This window comes from Tachysurus fulvidraco, chromosome 12 (genome assembly GCF_022655615.1).
Source record: "Tachysurus fulvidraco isolate hzauxx_2018 chromosome 12, HZAU_PFXX_2.0, whole genome shotgun sequence".
Classification (NCBI taxonomy): Eukaryota; Metazoa; Chordata; class Actinopteri; order Siluriformes; family Bagridae; genus Tachysurus; species Tachysurus fulvidraco.
Window position 1 is genome coordinate 10,406,526 of NC_062529.1, and position 20,911 is coordinate 10,427,436.

The 20,911-nt window shown below is 40.6% G+C and overlaps 1 protein-coding gene across 3 annotated transcripts in view; it reads left to right on the forward strand.

Annotated features, from left to right (window-relative positions):
* Positions 1-5,547: 5,547 nt before the first annotated feature.
* The window catches only part of mta1 (metastasis associated 1), a 32,461-nt gene continuing 17,097 nt past the window's right edge, over positions 5,548-20,911 (forward strand). Inside the window, exons 1-3 of one of the 3 annotated variants that reach the window (XM_027172445.2) lie at positions 5,548-5,816; positions 14,773-14,840; positions 15,188-15,281. In XM_027172445.2, the coding sequence (XP_027028246.1) occupies positions 5,789-5,816; positions 14,773-14,840; positions 15,188-15,281 (190 nt within the window). In that variant the 5' untranslated portion in view covers positions 5,548-5,788. The remainder of the gene's footprint in view (positions 5,817-14,772; positions 14,841-15,187; positions 15,282-20,911) is intronic. The other 2 variants (XM_027172442.2, XM_027172443.2) reach the window with 2 other exon arrangements.

Sequence of the window (20,911 nt, forward strand, 5' to 3'; positions counted from 1 at the left end):
GAATTACATTTACATTTACAGCATTTAGAAGACACCCTTATCCAGAGTGACTTACAACTGAGCAATTGAGGGTTAAGGGCCTTGCTCAGGGGCCCAGCAGTGGCAGCTTGGTCCTGGGGTACGAACCCATGACCTTCCGATCAGTAGTCCAACACTACGAATTAAATACACTACACAGTACTACATAAAGTGCATGTAGTGCAGCACCATCAAGTACACAGGTTTCACTGACAGAATCTTTTTGATAAATGTATTTGTAGTGTAGAATTGAGTTGATGAACTGAATTGAACTGTAGAATTGAGTTGAGGCACATGCTGAGACCGTTGAGTGTCAAAATGAGAGACCGAGATGAAATGCTATCCACCAGTGGTGGGAGTAAGTCACACATGTGCAAGCCACAAGTAAGTCTCAAGTCATGAGTGTCAAGTCAAAGTCAAGTCGAGACTTTTTTTAGTATTTGTCAAGCAAATCTCAAGTCTCAAATTTGCGACTTAAGTCTGACTCGTGTCAAGTCGAGTCCCCCATCTCTGAATCATTTAACTCAAGTCAGAGTCAAGTCTCAAGTCATGAATGCCAAGTCAAAGTCAAGTCGAGTCTTTTTTCAATTTTTGTCAAGCAAGTCTCAAATTTGCCACTTAAGTCTGACTCGAGTCAAGTCATATGACTCGAATCCCCCATCTCTGCTGTCCACACACACGCCCTTTGTGTATTACAATTCATAAATTTCTCCCTCCTGATTACTTTAAGCCAGCGGTGTCCAATGTTATCCACAAAGGGCTGGTGTGGGTGCAGGTTTTCATTCCAACCAAGCAGAAGCCACACCTGATTCCACCTGTTTTATCAGTTGTTCTTGGCTTTTAGTAGACTCTGGGGTGGCTTCTGCTTGGTTGGAATGAAAACCTGCACCCACACCACCCCTTTCCAGATAAGATTGGACACTGCTGCTCTAAGCCATGACTTTCTCTGGTCTTCGTTCAAGCTATGACACAAAAGGACACAGCAAAAGCTTTTAATCTTCAACTCAACCATGGTTATTGTTGTAGCGGAAGTAATGTTACCCTGTGAAGGCTAGTCCTGGCTGCAAAAACTCTGACGTGTGGAAAGGAATGCATTTTGTGCTGTCTCCTTGCCAAAAACCCCCAAAAGGCTTAGACCATCATCTTAACAGAACACACGATCTGTATGTAAAGAGTCCAGGTTATGTGTACTCCTTAAAAAGGAACGGAAATGGTTCATGATGAAAGAAGCACAATGAAACCATTATTTCATTGCTGTTTTCTCCTGTCAAAAGGCAAAACAGTACTGATTTGTGTTGGCAGTGCAAGCGGTATTATATAGATTGGGAGTTTTCATTATTATGCTCTTGTTGGATGAGGTCCAATGTTTCTAAAGTTTCTTATCTGTGTTTGGTCAATGCTTAGCACTCAAAGTGATTGGATCCAGCCTTTCAGTATCCTTGCTGAGGTAAAGAAACCTCCTGGGGACTGGTCCAGTTCCTGGTCCTGAAGTTCTCCTTGATTTCATTTACACTTGATCCACCTCATAATGAGCTCGTTAGTTGGCTCTGGTGAATCAGTTGAAGGAAATACTCTAAACTCTGCAGAGCAACCAGTCCCTGAGATTAGATCCAAGAAACCATACAATAAGGAACATATTAGAACAAAGGCTGGTCAGAGACTATAAATGAGTTAACAGCGCCCTCTGATGGTGATTCATACAAGTTACATCTAACAGGATAATAATTTGCTCTGACTATTCTTCTACTAACACTTCTACAACGTGCCAAACCATCATTAAACAGATGTAACATATATGCTGGTTGATTGTGTAACCTGGGGTTATTAGACACGTGCTGTTTTCACAAACACGTGTTGTTTAACTGCGTTGTGAGCCAATGCTGCCATCTAGTGACGTGTAAAAAAACTAAACACATTATTTATACCTTTGTTCATGCAGGTTTTACACCATTTACCACTTATTTGATGCATCTGTTACATTATTATTGTTGTTGTTGTTGTCCTTTGTTTTTTTATATATCTCTTTAGAATATCTTTTCTAATTCAAAGTAAGCTTGCATTGATATTCTCTCATCTTTAGCTGCTATGCCTATGCTGTATTAATGATGCAAATTTCCCCAATTGTGGGACGAAAATTTTTTCTTATGTTATCGTATTACACCATATCATAATTAGAAATCTAGAATCTCAGGTGAGTGTAACAAACTGTAATCACTTCACATGATTGTGAACAATAGGCTGTATGAATCTATAGTATGGGCTAGAAAGAATCAGCACAGTCTCTACTTTATTATATTTTGTATATTTTTATGACCATTACTGGTGCTATTGGACACAGACAAGTAAAATAAATAAATAAATAAATAAATAAAGCCAGTGAGGGTATATAACTGCTGGTATATTTATGTCAGCCAGCCCTGATACTATTTTATTATAATGTGAGGAATTTCTAATAATACATTTAGAATAAATATTATAAAATACAAACTTGCACAGTTTTATCTTAGAGATAACTTTTTAGGCCATAAATCAGACTTTATGGCTACATCTCTCTTTTTGGGTTCATTATGAATAATCACAGATGCTGGTGTTTGATCATAAAGTTTGTCAATTCGTCGATTTGTCAGATCACTCCAGGGGAGGAGATTTTACAGTTAGGACATTCAGCTTTCACCAGCATGAATTAATGAAAATCAATGTTACTACATGCCCAAGCATAAATTCTTGTGTGTGGTGTGTGTTTGTGTGTGTGTGGTGTGTGTGTGTATGGTGTGTGTGTGTGTGTGTGTGTGTGTGTGTGTGTGTGTGTGTGTGTGTGTGTGTGTGTGTGTGTGTGTGTGTGCGCGCCTGAATCTCATCTCTACATATCCAGCAAACTGTTTTACAATGTTACACATAGGAAAGAAGGAAAGGAACATGGATATAAAGTTGTGTAACCTCCTACACTCTGATGTGTAAGTACACCTGTTTACAATGCCTTTTAAAGCAGAACTCAGTGGAGTGTGTGGTTTTGCTATTTACTGCCTGTAAATGAAAGATTCCCATTAACAAGAACTGTGCAAGAACTTAAGGCTAGATATAGTGCATGTTCTCCTAACTGACTGAGGGTACTAGACAGATTATGAGATCAAGCTCAGGTTTGGATATATTAACAACCAAAATTATGACAAAATAAAGAAGATAGAAGACACACACACACACACACACACACACACACACACACACACACACACACACACACACACACACACACACACACACAGACATGCAGACAAAGATCAGCAGTATGGAACTGGTAGTTTGGTAGGTCAAAGTCTCATTGGTTGAGGCCTGTCACATGACTGCAGATTACAGATGGAGGCAGAGCTGCATTTGTTGGGGTTTCATATGGTGTGGATCAGACATGCACACCACAGCATTCCTCTCAGTCTATGCTAATGATAACCACCCAACATGCTCTTCTGTTCCAAAACCAGCACCGCCAAGGGACCCACCAACCTTAAAATACACAACACTTATGTTGAATTATTTGTGATGTTTTTTGTGATTTATTTATTTGTGTGTGTGTGTGTGTTTGCGTTGATTATGAATATAATGGTTGGTGTTGGACTTTTGTTATTCCAGTGAGAAGTTAGACGTTTTCTACCATGCTAACATCACTGGGGAGCATTCATAGATTTTAGTAGAATAAAACAGATGATTTCAACCATAAAAATATAGGAAATAGTGTTTAGGTTATTGTGTAAGCTCTTAAAATTGAAAAAGCAATTCAGTTTCATCTCATTGCTATTATTTTCAAAATAATGTTGAATGCTATACAGATGAGGATGTGAGAGAGATGGACAGACTGAATGATAAAGAGATGCTGCACGGCTCTCTTTAGTTACTGACAAATATGCCAATTAAATAAGTTTAAACTAAAAAAAGCCAACATTAAATAAATTTCATTAACACAAACATTTGCACCCACCGAGGTTCCTGTGCTAACTGTGAAGAGCTGGTTAATGAAAATCATTTGACTCGTGATTAAACATATTTGAAAGTATTAATGAATGCATGTATTTATTTTCTATTTAATCCCACTGTAAACAAACTGTAGTGTGTCTTGTTAGTGCATCCTGAACCGATGAAAAAGAAGTAACAGCAGATAAGTCACTAAGTGTGAACTAAAGAATCTAATAACACAGTGTTCCCCAGCTCTATAAATGATATATACTAAACTTCTTTTAGTAATAATTGTGAAAAAATATCTCCACAAAACTCACTGATTACAATCAGCCATCATTCACTGAATCCAGACCCGGTGTGCCCTGTACCTAAAACTTATGTTTTTTGTCAGTTGTAATGAGAGCTGTTGGTCTCATGGTAATACACAACTAAGTGTTTCCTGCTGTCACCCCAATCTTCGCTCAGCTTTGCTTATTTACATGCTGACTCACTCTCTTCAGAAAAGCTCTGGAACTTATGCCACCCACAACGGCAATTTCTGAAATGCAGTGATTCAAATTTTCCTTCCGTCAAAGGAAGGCGAGTTTTGGTGCTAATGTAGGGAAGCTGGGGCGTTCCACAAATTCTGGGTCTTGTGCAAATACAGACTTTGGGGTCCCTTAAATACAAATGTTATAGTCTTGGGTATTAACTTGCACTATTTCACTATAGTGTACTCCTGTGGTACAGTATTCTTATTTGAAAATTTGTGAAATTGATAGTGGTATGTATCATTCTGAGAGCTACAACATAAGGACACAACTCCCCCCATTGTTTTTTTGTTTTGTTTTGTTTTACAATCACAAACCTTAGCACAGTCTGAAAGACCTTTCATTTAATAGAATAACAGACAGAAAGAAACACTGCAGTTACCAGCATTGATACTACGGTTGATGACGACCAATTGATGAAGATGGTGAGAGTAGTTAGTCCATATCATCGTGTGTTGCTGACAGATTTGCTGACATACTATGGGGGACAAAGTGAGGAGTAAATAAATGGGTGCAGTTGTTTTACTTCAAGGATTTGATCTTGAGGCTCCAAGTCCCTGGTTTGAGAAGCTTGTCTTACGGTCTGTGTACAGTTTTCCCTGTGCTTGCAAGGATTTTCTCTGGGTTCTCTGGTTTCCTCCCAACTTTCAAAAATGGTGGATTGATGACTCTTTTATGCATAAATGCGTGTGCGTCACTCATGTCCCATCCTGACTGTATTTCTGCCCCATGTCCTGTGTATAAGATTCAGGCTCTTTTTCTGATCAGGATAATTATGTTACTGAATGAATGGCTGTTAAACACCTTACTTGCTCTAGATTTGAGGCCCCCTAATGGCTTGAGGGTGTCATTGGTGGCCTAGATTTTAGATAAAAATGAAACTTTATTCATTCTTCTTTTTTTTTTGTGAATATTTTTCTTTTGCTTGTGTTTGGGGTTATTGTGAACTCAAATGTTATGTTATTTTTCGTCTAGTAAAACTCTGAAGCAACGCAGCAGAATTTCATTCTTTTAAATTTTTAAAGTTTCTTTTTTTAACGGATTCACTTCCGGTTTCACCGACCGGCGCCTCGTTCCAATTGCACGCGCCGTTCCAACAGACGCCTTTAATTAACCCCGCTCGCGCGAGAAGAGATTAAAAAAATAAGTGTACTGTCTCTTTAAGATCGCTGACTGGTCCGCTTCGTATTGATCCAGCCACCATTTTCCAGCGCGCTGAGCGGCGGCAGTGGCAGCGACGGCGGCGGCAGCACACAGCCCTTACCTGGAGACACCAGGAGCAGGGGGCAGTCATGGCAGCCAATATGTACCGGGTTGGAGGTAGAGAGCACGTTTTGTATCGTTAAAGTCGTTTACGTTTATCCTTTAAGACCGAAGCTAGCAGCTTTGCTCTGTCCTTCCTCTTTATTTTCTAAAAAAGCTTAAGTGGCGTGTGCTGTGCGTGTGACTGGAGGATGAGGATGATGATGGTGACTGTGTGAGGAGGAAGAGGAAGGAGTCTAGTTTCGGGACCACATGAATTTCTTAACCCCCCCCCCCTCCCTTTCTTTCTTTTTTCTTTCCTTTTAATGCAATTTTTATAATTTAAAGAAAACTTTAATCGACCCTGCTGGTTTTTTAGCATGTTTAATTTAGACTTTGTTTGTCTTATTGTTGAGACACTACGGTTGGATTTTGACGGTTAAAACGGTTAAAACCCTGTTTGAAAGTTTTCCACACTGCTGTAGTTGGTGTTAACGGAAACACTGCCTTTGCTCTGGCTTTGACTTTGACTTTCTAGCTGAAGACTGACTGACTTAAAGGTCTGAACGACACATAATTCATTAAGATGACTTGTGAAGTGATACTTTTCAATCAGCTGAAGTGCCGAGAGTCAGATAGTGTACACACACACACACACACACACACGATACAGAATGTATTCATGACCATCTATCCCTCAGAGCTTCGTTAAGAAATAGAAATTTGAGAAACCACGTTTTATCTTAGCTAAATTAGCCTGCTGTTGTTAGTGTGTCACATCTGGCACCTTTTCATCCTGTTCACAGGCTATTTATGATCTTAAAGCCCCTTAAAAACGTTTAATGCTGCAATGAAGACGTTTTTAATCAAACCCAGATGATCTCCTTACTTTGCTTCACCAAATAATTGTGTCCTCCCTGATTAGGATGATGCTGGTTATTGCGTCTGTATGATCTCTTCATTAGAGCAGTAGAAGTGGTGACTCAGAGGAGAAGGTTCTGGACAGCTAACAGAAAGGTTGCGAGTTTGAATCGCAGTATCGTGAAGATGGCCACGTTGGGTCTTTGAGGAACCTTCATCTGTTCGGCTGAGGATGAACTCGTCTTGGAGGAAAGTGTCTGCTAAACGAGTAAATGTGAAATAGAAATGGCAATAAGAGAGTAGCTTGATCACTTTGCCTCTCAGAGACCCCTACCCTGGCACTTTGCACCCTGCTGATGATGAAGGGTTTTGTAATGAGCAGATAGATGTGGTGTTAAATCAGGTGTGACGAAGCACAGACTTCGCTCAAATTGGACTCTCTCACATGTTAAGATGAAAACGTATTTCAGACTGGTTTCATTTACCAGCCTGTTTTTATGTGCTGTGGGATTTTTTTTAACGATATTTACAACCTTGAGTGACAACTGAAATTCAGAATAATGTGAAAAAACGGCATTCAGATTCAATTGTATGTAGATAATTCAGTGTGTAAAGCCTCCACGATCGTCCCCTGATTTTGAGTGTACATATTGGGGCAGATATTTTCATAAGACTACTGGATCAGACTATATGGGGGTTTACTACTGATGCATTTTATGATCCAGTTTTTCTGTTTTGGATATGAGCTCTGCATCAGCTCATACAGACCCGATATTGATGTCCTCTTAGTTATCAAACCGACTCTCTGCAAGTTTCTGTTGCTAAGGTATGTCAACCCAGCAATGTGTGGTTGACTTTAAGCTTTAAGACATTTAATGTCCTTTGTGTCGTATTAGTCAAAAACACAGTTTAGCGTAATACATCAATAAACAGAAAATATCTCAAAGTTCATTATCTGTTATTTCAGCACAGAGTATGTCAGGGTGATATCAGCCTGAAACTGCTGCTCATTATCATATTCATTATGGAGGATGTGATTTTTGGCAAATGGGACACAGATTTTAAATGTGGACATTGGACGCAAGTTGTAATGAGCAGATAGATGTGGTGTTCAATCAGGTATGATGGAGTGCAAGTGTGAAGCCTTGCAGATGGAAAAATGGAAATGTACAATTACCTACCCTTAATAAGCTTCTTTTGCAGGACTTAATAAGTCACACCCAACTTATTAGTATTACTATTATTTATAAAAAGTTTCACATCTTGTATATCAGTCATTTTATATATTTTTTCCACTATGTAATATCCTGACTTTGAACATCTGAATGGTACGAGTGATATTTTCCTGAAATGGTTTTGGAGATGATTTTTTTTTTTTTTTGTAAATTGTAAATTTTCTGCTACAATCCCACTTTTTCCATTTTTCTATGTTCCCAATATCAGCACTTTGAATCTCAGCTTTGACCTGATATTGAGGTACTTTTAGTAACTAAGCCGACTCTCCGGAAGTTTCTGGATCTGTTCCCAGGTTATGCAAAACAGGCACAATGGTGTCGTGTGTACATCTCACTTTCATGGTGTAAAATATCAGTGGGCAGATTAGAAAATATCTCTACTAATATTCCTGTCCACAGCAATGCTCACAATCACGTTAATGGTGGAGGAAGCGTTCTGGACCAGTGGGACACGGGCTGTTAGTGTGAATTCAGGATATGAAGCATGTCTCCATCAGGCCTGTAAAAAAAAATTTCCGTATGTGTAATTTGACAAAGAAAGCTAGCAGAAAATTGAATCAGGTACTAAATGAATGTCGGCATCGATTTATATCGGGTACTGGCTATTTCTCAGAGGATTTATTTAAGGATTATTAGAAGATGGGAAAATAAGATATGTGCATTTCTATCATCTTGTCAACATCAAGCTTTCTCTATCAGCAAATGGCTCTTTTATTGTGAAGGTAGCACATTACTCGTTTATCAGGGTGTTGTTCTGGTGAAAGCTTGGGAAAGACTGGAGTGTGGCTCGGGATGTCTTTACACTCTTCTCTCAGCATTTGCAACGTGCTGTGTTGCTGAGGCTGAAATGGCCTTAGGCTCTTTGACCATTAAAGTACCTCTACGGACCGTCGTACCTCCAGCCTCTGCAACACCTGATACATATTGATGACTGCTCTTCCCCTCGGGCCCGATGTTCTCCCATGTTCTGTCGAACGAGAATATAAAACTAGGTAACAGAATCTGGCATGATCTGTCTATTCTAACCATTAAATTCACAGTATTCTCTCTTTCCTTAAGTAAGGAAAAGCACAAAGCAGTAATTGGCTGTGTATAAAACGGCATTTCTTTTTGCCATGGCTAACGCAAACAATTGTTCCTAGCTCTGCCTGTGTATCTGAGACCCAAGTCTGTCCAATTCTAGGCAGCAGGACGGATTCCTTATACAATCTTTCATTTTTGTGGCTTTCTAAAACCTGGTTTAATATTAGCGCATTGTTCACTTTGACTCGTTAGCAGAGATACACAGCACATTTTAATACGTAGTCTCTGCTTTCTCTGCGGGGATGCCTGCTGCTCATCAGACTGCAGACAGAACACTCAGTGGAGATTGGGCATCCGTGCTTAATTCCTTGAAGCTCTCAGTTTGTGGGTAATGTTGTTTACAACTAGTAACGCTTGAATTTTAATGCAGGAGGCATACTACTAAGTGGATGCATTAGCTGGAGCCTTTTGTGATTAGCAAATCATGGAGCCCAAAATTGCTAATAATGATTAATATGCGACTAATTGTACAAGCCATGCCGAAGTGCATAAGCAAAGCAGCACTGTTGACTCCGTCCTTAATGCTGAATTAGTGGAGATGCCCAAGGTAAATCTGTGCCATCAACAGCACAAAGGCAATTTCCCCCTCCTGAACAGTGAAGCTTTGCATCTGAATGCCGAGCTATCATTGAAAGACAATGCCTTGGAGATTGAAGACAAAGCTTGTCTCAGTGTTCTCTTTTCTTCTTTGTCTTCACTGCACACGATGGCAAAAGGTACTCTTGCGGAATTTCCTCTCGCAGAGCTCATTGTGCTGCTTTGGCTTTGTTTGCCTTCTCTTTGAGTTGAGGCTCACCCCAAACTCTAGCGCTGACCAGAACGTGCCAAGAAAATCTTTTAAAGAGAGAGAAAAAAAAAAGAGCCCAAAGCTGACCAGAACGATCAACCGCAGAAATGATGGAAATATGCAGATTTGCATGTCACAGGTCTGGGGTAGTGGAGACTAGGCCACATGGAGCTTGACACCAACAGACAATAAGAAATGATAACTGCTGATCCTCTGCTTTTTGGTTACTTGCTCATCTAAGTTGCCTTGATGTGTCCTGATCTTGGGAGAGCTGAAATGTCTTAAAGCCAGTGGACCCACATCTCTAGGGCCTCCTGCCAGCTATAATACATACTATTCCTGAGGCCTGAAGCCTCTTGTTTTAATACCACCTGGACTTGCATTTTTAACTATTTAATAAAAAAGCTGTTATGGATCTCAATTGCAAATAATTTTCTATTCTGGGGCAAATTCAATTTGCAGCCTCCCATCAGTGACACAGCAGCTCAGTTTTCCAGAACATGTGGGATGTGGTTTGTATTGGCGAGAGGCTGATTTGAGTATTTCTATAACTGCTGATCTACTGTGATTTTTTTTTTTATACATAGCAGTCTCTAGAGTGTACTCAGAATGGTACAGTATAATAAAGAAAAAGAGCTCTAGCAGTATCGCAACCACTCTCAGCAATTGTGGTGAGTAGAAAAGCATCTCCGAATGCACAGCAAACTTGGAGGCAGCTGGGCTTCAACAGCAGAAAACTATTTTCAGTGTTTTCATGGCACACTTTTAATTCCAAGCGCTCAGTGCTTGAGAACCATCCTGTTTGAGTATTGATGTTGATCATGTGCATACCTTAATGGCCACAATTTACCATCTTTCATGGCATGGCTTCCAGTCATCTCAAACTGGCTTCATGAACAAGACAGTGAGTTCAGTGTTCACCAGTGGCCTTCAGTCACCGGATCTGAACTCTGTAGAAGACCTTTTGGATGTGGCGAGATGGGAGATTGACAGCACTAAAAGGACCTGAAAAATTGTCAGGAATTGCAGATCATTGCAGTCATTTTTAACTGTCCCAGCTATATGATATTCATAGAACAAGTTGCAACAAATTTACAAATAGGGCAAATTGATTTGACATTAATTTGATTAAGACAGGTTTGTGGCTATTGAAACGTATTTTTATATTCTTGAGGTTCAGAAGCTCTAACCTTTCTCTGTAGGGTGACTGATGTGCCGTAGCATCAGGCCAGGATGCTTTGCCCAGTTGCCACTTTCCTCAGCTCCTCCCGAACACCAGTTATCTCATTAGTACACTCGGCTGATTGTCAGTTTAAACTGACCTTTATCACCCATTCTATAGTACCCCAAAGCTGGCAGAAAGCTGTTTTTTTCCCCAGTCTGTTAAAGATTTCACTTCTCCCATTCCTACTTTTGTTTTGCCTTTACCATCCAGTCTGCTTGTTTCTCTTTCTGTTTCTCTTTGTACACAGAAGACACAAGACTAGCAAATAAAGGTTCCAGGTAGTAGTTTGCCTTTTTGAAAAAGCTGTTTGAGGGAAAACGTTTGTTGGCAGTCAAAAATAGGCAAAAGTGGAGAAAACCCTGTAAATCTGTGTGTGTCAGAACATAAGCTTAAATGATCAGGCATTGCCATAGTAACTGATTTCCCCCGGAGCCCAGTATAAATGTCCCGAGGTGTGGATTGAGCGTGTTCTCTGCACTTAAACCTGTGCAAGATGTGGCCAGGTCAGGAAAGATCCTTTGTCTCCTGTTCCTCTGTGCACCTCTGTGTCTGAATCTCTTTCTCTCTCTCTCTCAACATGTTTTCCTCTGTCTCTGTCCTGGTTATTCAACTTGTCTCTTGTCTTCTAAGGGCTCAGCAACATGCATGTTTTGGATCCCAGGAAATTTGACTGCACTGTGATGTCACCAATTGTGCAGCATGCCGATTGGTGGTGTGTGTAGTTGGGGGCTTAACCAGTGCTGTGAGAGCAGACATGCAGGGTAGGACGGTAGGAAGACTGGCATGATGAACATTCAGAGACAGCGGGATTGCCTCTAGGTCTTCTGCAGCTCCTCACGTTGCGACACACAGCTCAATCACGAGGCTCTCCTCCATCCAAATCCATACCAGGTTTTGCTCAGGACCTCAAAGCCTCGGGTAGAAGTTGAGCTCATTTAAAAAAGGCAGCAAAGCTGTGTGGTCTGCACTGTCTCGGAGTCTTTGACATGCGTAGAACTGGAATCTGAGACAGAACAGACAATTGGTGCATTTCTGTGTCCAGGCATCTTTGTGTTCTTGGCAGTTGTATAGTAGAAGTCTACTTGAACTTATGTAAACTTGAAGATGCTACATTTATACATTGACTATCTGGTACTGCTGAACAGACAATGCCCATCATAGTGCCATGGCAAAATGGTAAAAACATGTAAACAATGCTGTTGTGGTTGAGCTGGATCAAGTACGTGTTTCATGATTTTACTCAGTGTATATATTTTTTTTAAGTCAGTTTTTTTAAGGATTTAGAAGACTGTACATCTATACTGTAGTGCACTTGGGGGTGTACTTTATTTGTTCCTGGTGAAGGTACAGCTTTCTGTCTCTGTCTTTTAAAAAAAAAAAAACCACAGAATTTCCAGTTTTCACTCAATTTCATAGCATTAGTGTGAAATGCAGCACTTATTCGTGTGTTCCTCAGTGTTAATCCCTAACCAAATTGAACCACCATTTTTCAGACAGTGTATTAATTTTGTACCCTTCAGTGGGCATTGTTATAGACCTATTCAAATTTGAATCATTTTATAGGTTTTGTACTTAAATGCATCAAAACAATGAACTATTAATAGTCAGAATCCAAGTTTGTTTATCTTTGAGAGGATGCCAAGACACTCCAGCTCGAGTCGAACATGTTTAACAAACTGGAACGTGAAATTCATTGTTCAGGTCATAAAATATTACACATGCTTGAAGCGACCAAAAGTCATAGTTTTGCCTTTTACATCACATTTGAGCTTTCTAGTTGGACTTAGATGACTATTTTGTGCCCTGGAGATGCACAGAGACGTCTCTGGCGCTGAGAGACTCGAGCCAGCACAGCAGCGTGCTGTAAGATTAGTGGAGCAGCCACAAGGTTTTGCTCCTTTACCTAGTACTCCGTAACAGTTACATCAATGTTATTTTATTCTTATCATCCTTCTGTAATACAGAGACAATGGCAGCAGATAATAGTTGCTGTGTTTTTGGATCTTGTACCAGACTGCATAATTCTTTACTAAGTAGATTGTCCGTACATCACTGGTCTCCTTACTGAATTGGACAAAGTCATGGCCTAATGGTTAGAGAGTCTGACTCGTAACCCGAAGGTTGTGGGTTCGGGTCTCGGGCCGGCCATAGCTGAGGTGCCCTTGAGCAAGGCATCGAATCCCCCCAATTGCTCCCCGGGCGCCGCAGCATAAATGGCTACCCACTGCTCCGGGCGTGTGTGTGTGTGTGTGTGTGTGTGTGTGTGTGCACGCACTTTGGATGGGTTAAATGCAGAGAACGAATTCTGAGTATGTGTCAAGTCACGTATGTCACGTCACTATAAAGCCCTGAATGTGTATTTTACCGGAGAAGTGTATATACACATACTTGTATTTTTACCAAATTGTCTCTATTTTCAGCATGCTTAATTTAGTTTGTCACCTGTCCACAGTACAGCGATAAAGTCATTAAATACACTGCCTTGTGAGAGAGGTAATTGACAGCACTATGCTGGGGTTTCACATGACCGGGATGAACAAATCATAAATCCATTAGCCAGCAAGAGAGCAACTCTTATGTGTTTGCACAGTCACACCTTTTAGGAATCTAATTAAGTACGCTTAAGGAGAGTACTAGCATGTTTTAACCCATAAAAGAATACATATAATGAAGTAAAAACCTCCCACAATTTTTTTTCCACATTTATATACAAGCCCATTTCTGATGCCCCAAGTGCTTGTTCATAAGCATCTAAAACTTGAAGGCGTTCTCTTCAGCCACTAAAATTTTGTGTATATTTTAAAGCCGACAGTGTCCTCCTGAATTTTAGCACGTTATCAGAATCAGACTTGCAGTCATAAAAGAATTTATTTGTTTACACTAATTGGAAAATGTCCCATAAGTTGATTTCCTGGTAAAATATTTCATCATCTATATGATTTTATTTAATAAAGTAGGTGGGAAAAACCAAAGCTGGTGCATTTACATTAGCAGCTGACTTTAACCTATTAGTCTGCTGAGCAGCTGCTGATAAAAACCTGATAGCTCAAACACAGTCTGGTTGTCCTGGGAGCACAGGATACAGATTTTTCTGCTCTTGCATCATGATGCAAAATTAGCCATAGGGTCTGTTTTTATTGTGTCAAGGGTTTTCTCTTTGGAAGCACAAAAAGGTCGGTGAGCCACACCGTGTTCAGTCCCCGGACTCCTAGTTTTTCTTGGGGTAGTAAGGGTTGCAACTCGGAGCTGTGTGTGTGCTTGTGTATACCACACGTGGGGTGTAATGTGCCAGAGGCCCTGACACTAGCAAGTTTACGCCCAGGATTCGCACCAAGCCTGAGGCCTGCAGGGGCATCCCACTGAGCCGTAAGCCTGCACACTGAACCGCTGGGCCTGGAGTAAGGCCAAAGACAATAAGAATAAGGATTGAAGCAGAAATGGATGGGGGGATTAGGGTTACGAAATAAGGTGCTAAGTATGGACACTAGTTTTGCAGATATTACAGCTTGGATGTGATCTGTTGGTTTATTGACATGATTTGTTCCATTTGCACATTATTGCATGTGGTTATAGTCAGCCATCTGCTGGTGTCCCCACGGTTGAAAGTTCTTTGGTATAACACATTTAAATAACAGAAGACCATTGAGTGCTTCATTGCTACAAAGCAGTCTTTGGTGCAGACAACTAGAAGGTTTAAAGCAGTGCACTGTCAGTATGCACTCATGAACTTCTAGATTACTGGTATAATGACCTGTATCTCTGTGAAAGAGAAGAAGCTTGGTGCTGATGAGTTGCGTTTACACCATCACTGATGATCTTTCTTTCTCTTTTTTTTCTTTGCAGATTATGTTTACTTTGAAAACTCCTCTAGTAACCCTCTGCTTATCAGAAGAATAGAGGAGCTCAACAAGGTGAGTGAAAGTCTAACGCTGTGCCCTTGACCAGCATCTTGCAATTCCTTTTGTGCAAGAAATTGCTGAATGTTTTATGCTGTGTCTGCCTCTGTCTCATCTGCAGATCACGACATTCACAATTATCCACAACTTTCTTTCCACTGATTTTGAACACGCCATTTTCTTTAGCAACCTCCTCCTTTCACTCTCCTGCTTTTTGCTCGACATAGCTGCATTCCTTTCAGCAGTGAGCAGGAAGCAGCAGAAGTCTAAATCTGTCATTCTGAGTCAATCCTCACCTGTATGTTTGGCTTTTATCTAAACTCTGGTGGCCGAGTTATGCAGCTTTTCATGCTAATTTGCAGACGGCGAATGGGAACGTGGAGGCCAAAGTGGTGTGTTTCTACAGACGCAGAGACATCTCCGCCACACTCGTCGCTTTGGCAGACAAACATGCACGTAAGTAATGAACATGGGACCTTCCGGCACTGTCCCTGTTAAATTGGCAGGTTTGACATAAAAAAAAGCAAACATCCAAAACTTTTTAAAGTGGTCTGTGTACACAGAAATAAAACACAACAGGGCAAGCTGTTATAGGAAAATAACATACAACAATAATATTAAGGAAGCAATGTTGTGAGGCATTTTTTCCTCTTCATCAGATTTGCAATTTGTAAGTACGTAGTACACAAAAGAAGCAATAACCATTCCTGTTATCACTTGCAATACAGAAGCTGTAAAATGACCTTGTCTTAGCAGCCTCTCGTGTTTTGTCTCTTAAACATAATAAGACAAATAAATACAGCTTTTCCTGTTACCTTCTTTTACGTCAGAAAACGGTCTCAAAAATCTTGAGGTTCAAGACAACATGCAAGACACATTAATCATCATCAGATTATCTGGCACAGAATTCGCATGAATATAATGTAGATGTTTGTATTCCATCTGAACCACTCCTTCCAGAATAAAGAATGTGTGAAGAATTCCTTCAGTAAGGATCTTTATTTCTAAACGTCTGTGTTTTTGTGTACAAATTGTGTGCATGTGAATAGAAAAGGCCTGGACACTGTTCGGGATGATTGTGGACGATCTCTTCAGGAAGTAATGCTTCATTGCATCACTTCCAAACTGCTGACCATGCAGCACACAGTTCACATGTGAACATTATTATTAGGGCCTGAGCACCGATGGTGCGAAGCCCTATTGTTTTTGCTTGGGTTTATTATTATTTTTTATTATTATTATTTTTTTTAAATTTGCCACACACGTCAGAGTCGGGTGACGCTAGGCTTGGGCAAAGGCTGGAATACGGGCGTGGCAGGACGGCTCTGTAGTGCCCCCTGTAATGCAAAAACAAACATTTGTGCACAGATCGGGCAATTATGTACGCACATGTACGAGAGTTAGTATGCATCAAGATCTCATCGACCCGAACAACTATGAGCTCCGCCCAATGGGAAGTCGGCCATTTTTGATTGTTTTATAAGTGCTTTTATAAGAATTTTTAAATACTCCTCCTAGGGAATTCATGCGATTGACACCAAAAGTGGTCGACATGATGCCGAGACATTGCACTTGCTAAATTGCGAAGGGATTTTTGATATCTCGAACAGTGCTGCCATGGCAAGGTGACCAAGTTATGGTGAATTCAGAGAAACAGGAAGTGTCTTCTATCTAAGGCAAAAAATGTCTTATTGTGATGACACGCGGTGTGTATATTCGGCCAAGGATTCCGATTGCATCGATGTGCTTATTGTGAGTCCCGGGTATAGCACCACCAACAGGCCCCAGGAAGTTTGTCAGTCACAAAGGTGGATTTTTTTCTCGGTTGCATGCAATGAACTTTTAAATACTCCTCCTAGAGGATTCATGCGATTGAATCTAATGCGAAATTGCGAACGGATTTTTGATATCTCAAACACCGTTGCCATGGCATCGTGTCAAAGTTTACTTTTATTTCAGGCATATTTAAGGCTTTTGGCGTTCTTAGATTAACTTGAAATTTGACACATACATCACATTTGTCGGCTGTTAAGTGTGGACAAAAAGGTCAGACAAAGGTGTGTCTCTTAAGTGGCTCACTAGCGCCCCCGTTTGTCTAAAATGTGGGGTTTCATTTACCTACAGTCCCCAAATGGGTCAGTAACAACATAATATAGTCCACTGATATTTACCTACTTCATGCACTTGCCCACCGTGCATTGTTTTCTGGGAGGCACCGTATAGCGATAAAAAAACATGCGAGGGCCCACCATCGCTGCTTGCAGCTATATTTACATTTTAGAATGTATTTATTTATTTATTTTATTTTTAGATTGTTTTCAGCATAGAACTGGTAAGTACAGCATTTTCTATTTTGGTCAAACAGTTTTGTTTGCTCAATTGTTTTTTTTTTTTTTATAATTTTTTTTTTTTTTTTTTGTGCCCATAGCTTTGTTTCTGTAGTAATGACATGACTCAAATGGTATAAACTGTCATTTTGCACTGGAATGATCCACTTAGGAATATCCAGTCTTTCCTGCTGTAAGCAGAGTTGGTTTTTAAAATGTCTGCTATAGGATTGAATCATTAAATGTGTTAGTGTGTTTCATACGTGTGGCGGGGCAAGGCGTGGTGTGAACAGCTGTCAGCAGTGCCAGTGTTAAAGATCATCAGTGTTTGAATATAGAATGTTTATATGCGTGCTACAGAGAAAGCACGAATGTGAATGCATGAAAGTAGCCCACACTGCACACAGGTTTAATCACGAGGCAGAGGGATTGTTTGTTCACATAGACCACACAGAAGCAGTTAGGAACTTAGTGGGGGTGGGGGTGTTAGGTGTGTGTGTGTGTGTGTGTGTATGGGTTCACGGATTGTGGGCCTCTCTGCAGTGCCAGCAGTCTCTCCATGGACATTCAGATATTTGCAATATGTGAAAAATGCATGGCAGGAATGACTGTGGACCACATGGGTGTGGACTACATCCTGAATCTGCTTCAGCAAGGAAAGAAGAAAGGAGAGAAGAAAACAGTGAGAAACAAAATGAAATGGGAAGTGAGGTGAGTCAGAGTTGGAAGAGAAGAACAGGAGAGGGTGTGAGAAGCAGAGTGATGGAGTTCCTCCTGCATGATTGGACACTAAGGGAATTGAATGCATCTACATATAAGAGCTGGAACTACTAGCTCTCTTTTCAGCAGTCTAAGTCAGTGTATGTGCACACACACTCACAGATGACTCACAGATTAAATATTTTGTTCTTGGTGATGCTGGCTCCTCCTTGCCAGAGCCTGAAGCTAGGGAGCTGCGCTGTGGCCGTGTTTGCACATATAAGTGTGTGTAGAGGCAGAGAGAGACACAAAGAGAGAGAGGGACTTGACCCTGAACTGAACTGACCACTCCCTGTAATCACCTCGCCCACTGTGTCTGAACTCACTGTGTTCTGCTCAGCCTTGAGATTAACTTTGGTTCAGCGAGGAATAGGTTTGAGTCATGCCAGAATGAGAGTGTATTCCTGTGTCTCTGTGTTTGCGAGAGACCCACTTCTTAAGAAAAGCTTAGTACAAAACACCTCAGGGGTGTTTGACTTCTCTCGTTGACGCCCAATGAACTGCAACGTTTCGCTTTCATGTGACCCTGATACCCTACAAACTAGTTCCAGCCAGGGCCTTACGAGGATCTGCTACCTTTGCGTCACAATTGCACCAACACACAGACTACAGCTGATGGCTGACACGTACATTGAATCTGTTCAAGCTTGAAATGCAATCTTTCACCAAAGTATTTTATTCATAAAACAAAACCCCAGCATTGCAGAAAATGGCCCCAAAACCTATACTATATGGCCCAAACGTTTGTGGATACCTGACACTCGTATGTGGGTCTTCCCTAAACGGTTGCTACTGTTTGTGGCACACTGTTATGCTGTGATGTCTTTTTAATGCCGCTGCATTACCATTTTCCTTCACTAGAACTAAAGTTGCAAACCATCTTCCAGCATGACCGTGCTCCTTTGCACAAATCAAGGTCTATGAAGAAATGGGGTGCCCAATGTTGAAGTGGAAGTACTTGAGTGTCCTGCACAGAGCCCTGATCTCAAAGTCACTGAAAACCTTTGGGATGAATTAGAACATCATCACCAAAATCACTGCCCAAGGTAACTAAAACACTTATGAGATCCCCTCAGCCTTTCTCCAAAATCTACTTGTAGAGTTGTCCAGTATTTCCCAAGCTTAATAGTTGTTGTTGAATGCAACACATGAAATGATGCACTTCAACTAACTGCCATACTCAGGAAGGACATTTTTCGTAGCCTGTTTGACTTATTTGTTGTATAATAGAATAATTAAATCAATGTGCACCATAATATTAATAAAAAATCTGTATCATATTACACAATGGACATTCCAATCTTTTAAATGCATTTGTGTGGATGGCCTTCTGGTGGATGTCTGTGGCTCAGCAGTTGATTACTGAGAGCATGCAATGTGGAAGCTCCTCAACAGAGTCCAGCATATGCATTATCTCCATTGTCACTAACTTTGTCCCTAACTTGGATGAATTCCAAAATTGACTATGCCACAGTTCAATGATATTTTATGTAGTTTTTTTTATATAGGACAGTAAAAATAACTGTAGACAGAATTCTTTCAGGAGCCACCCCCCCCCCCCCCAAAAAAAAAAAAAAAAAAGGTTTTTGCTCTCAAGTGACACAGTAAAAAAACAAAAGTGTTCCTCCTAGGGTTGGGAGATAGTAAGTTTAAATCTTGACAATGTCACTGTTCTCCGTAGCCAGGAGCAAAGCTCTGGGTGAAAGAGGTGGCATTCTCTCGCTCTCTCTTATGTCAGACGTAGTGGCACTAACCAACTGTGGGACTCTGTAAGCTCATATAAGCAGAATAGGTCAAATGGAGCTTTTTCTCAGAGTGTATAATGATGCCTGGAATGTAGCTCGAGCAGCAGTTTGTCAAGATGTGCTTGGTTATCTTGGCCGCATTTTAGTTTTCACCTTCCCAGATTGGTAGCTGTTGAATTATATGGGAGAACTGGCTATTGGGAAGGAAAATAGACTCACACTCACCTTTACGCTGCGTACAATGTGGTAGAATAGTGTTAAAAAGCTTTACAAAAGAATAACATTTTAAGTGAAATTTTAAATTGTAGCTTTGAACAGTGGACTAGAGAGAGCCTCATCTGGACTGAAATCTTTTCAACTAACGAATCTCACTTAGCCTGCTGTGTTTACTTTATCTCTCTGCCTTGCTGTTTTTAAACCCTCTGACTAGTTGGTGGCTGTCCACAGCAGCAGCAAGTCAACCAGTTTATTCAACCAGTCTACAAGTATCAGTACTTATAGATGCTTGTAGATATCATTCGGACTGCTAAGCCCTTTGCTTTGCAATAATAGTTGGCTACAGTAGTTGTACAAAAAGGCTGAATGCTGATGAAATGCCGTCTCTTAAGAGATTGTTTTCTTTCTTGCTGCTGTCCTCCAATGCCAATGCAACATGCTGGATTGATGCTGATGACTGGCGCCACTAGTGAACCAACTATTGGCGTAGTCACAGAACAAGAATGGTGGCGTGTTTGGGTTTGAGCTCTTTGGCTCATAACCAAGCCCTTGGTGAGTTCATTTGGGTGTGTGAATTATGCTTTGTCAGAAGCACTTCTAAGAGCCACCTAAAACGAACTTGGTACAGCCCTGAACTTTTATGGGCTTTCAGAACAGTCAGATGATCTTGACTGTCCACAAACAAGGAGGCATGAAGTAAACATTAAGGAGTAGGTGAAGATGCATATTTTGTTGTTTGTTTAAAATGGATAAAATGGTGGCATACTTTCCCTGAGTTTTTCTATAGTCTCGTCTGAGGAAGATTCCAGAAAAAAAACGTCTTAAAGGGGAAACTATGGGATGTTGCAAAAATAAGACTTTTAAAGCAGACACAGGAACTAACTTGCCCCATATTACATTTACATCTCTGGCATTTGGCAGACGCTTTTATCCAGAGGTGTATATAAAGAAGTGCTTTGTAGTCTCCATTAAAGCCAATCCTGACACATTACAACCTATAATGATTTAAAATTCAGTAGGTAAAATGTTTTAAGGTAAC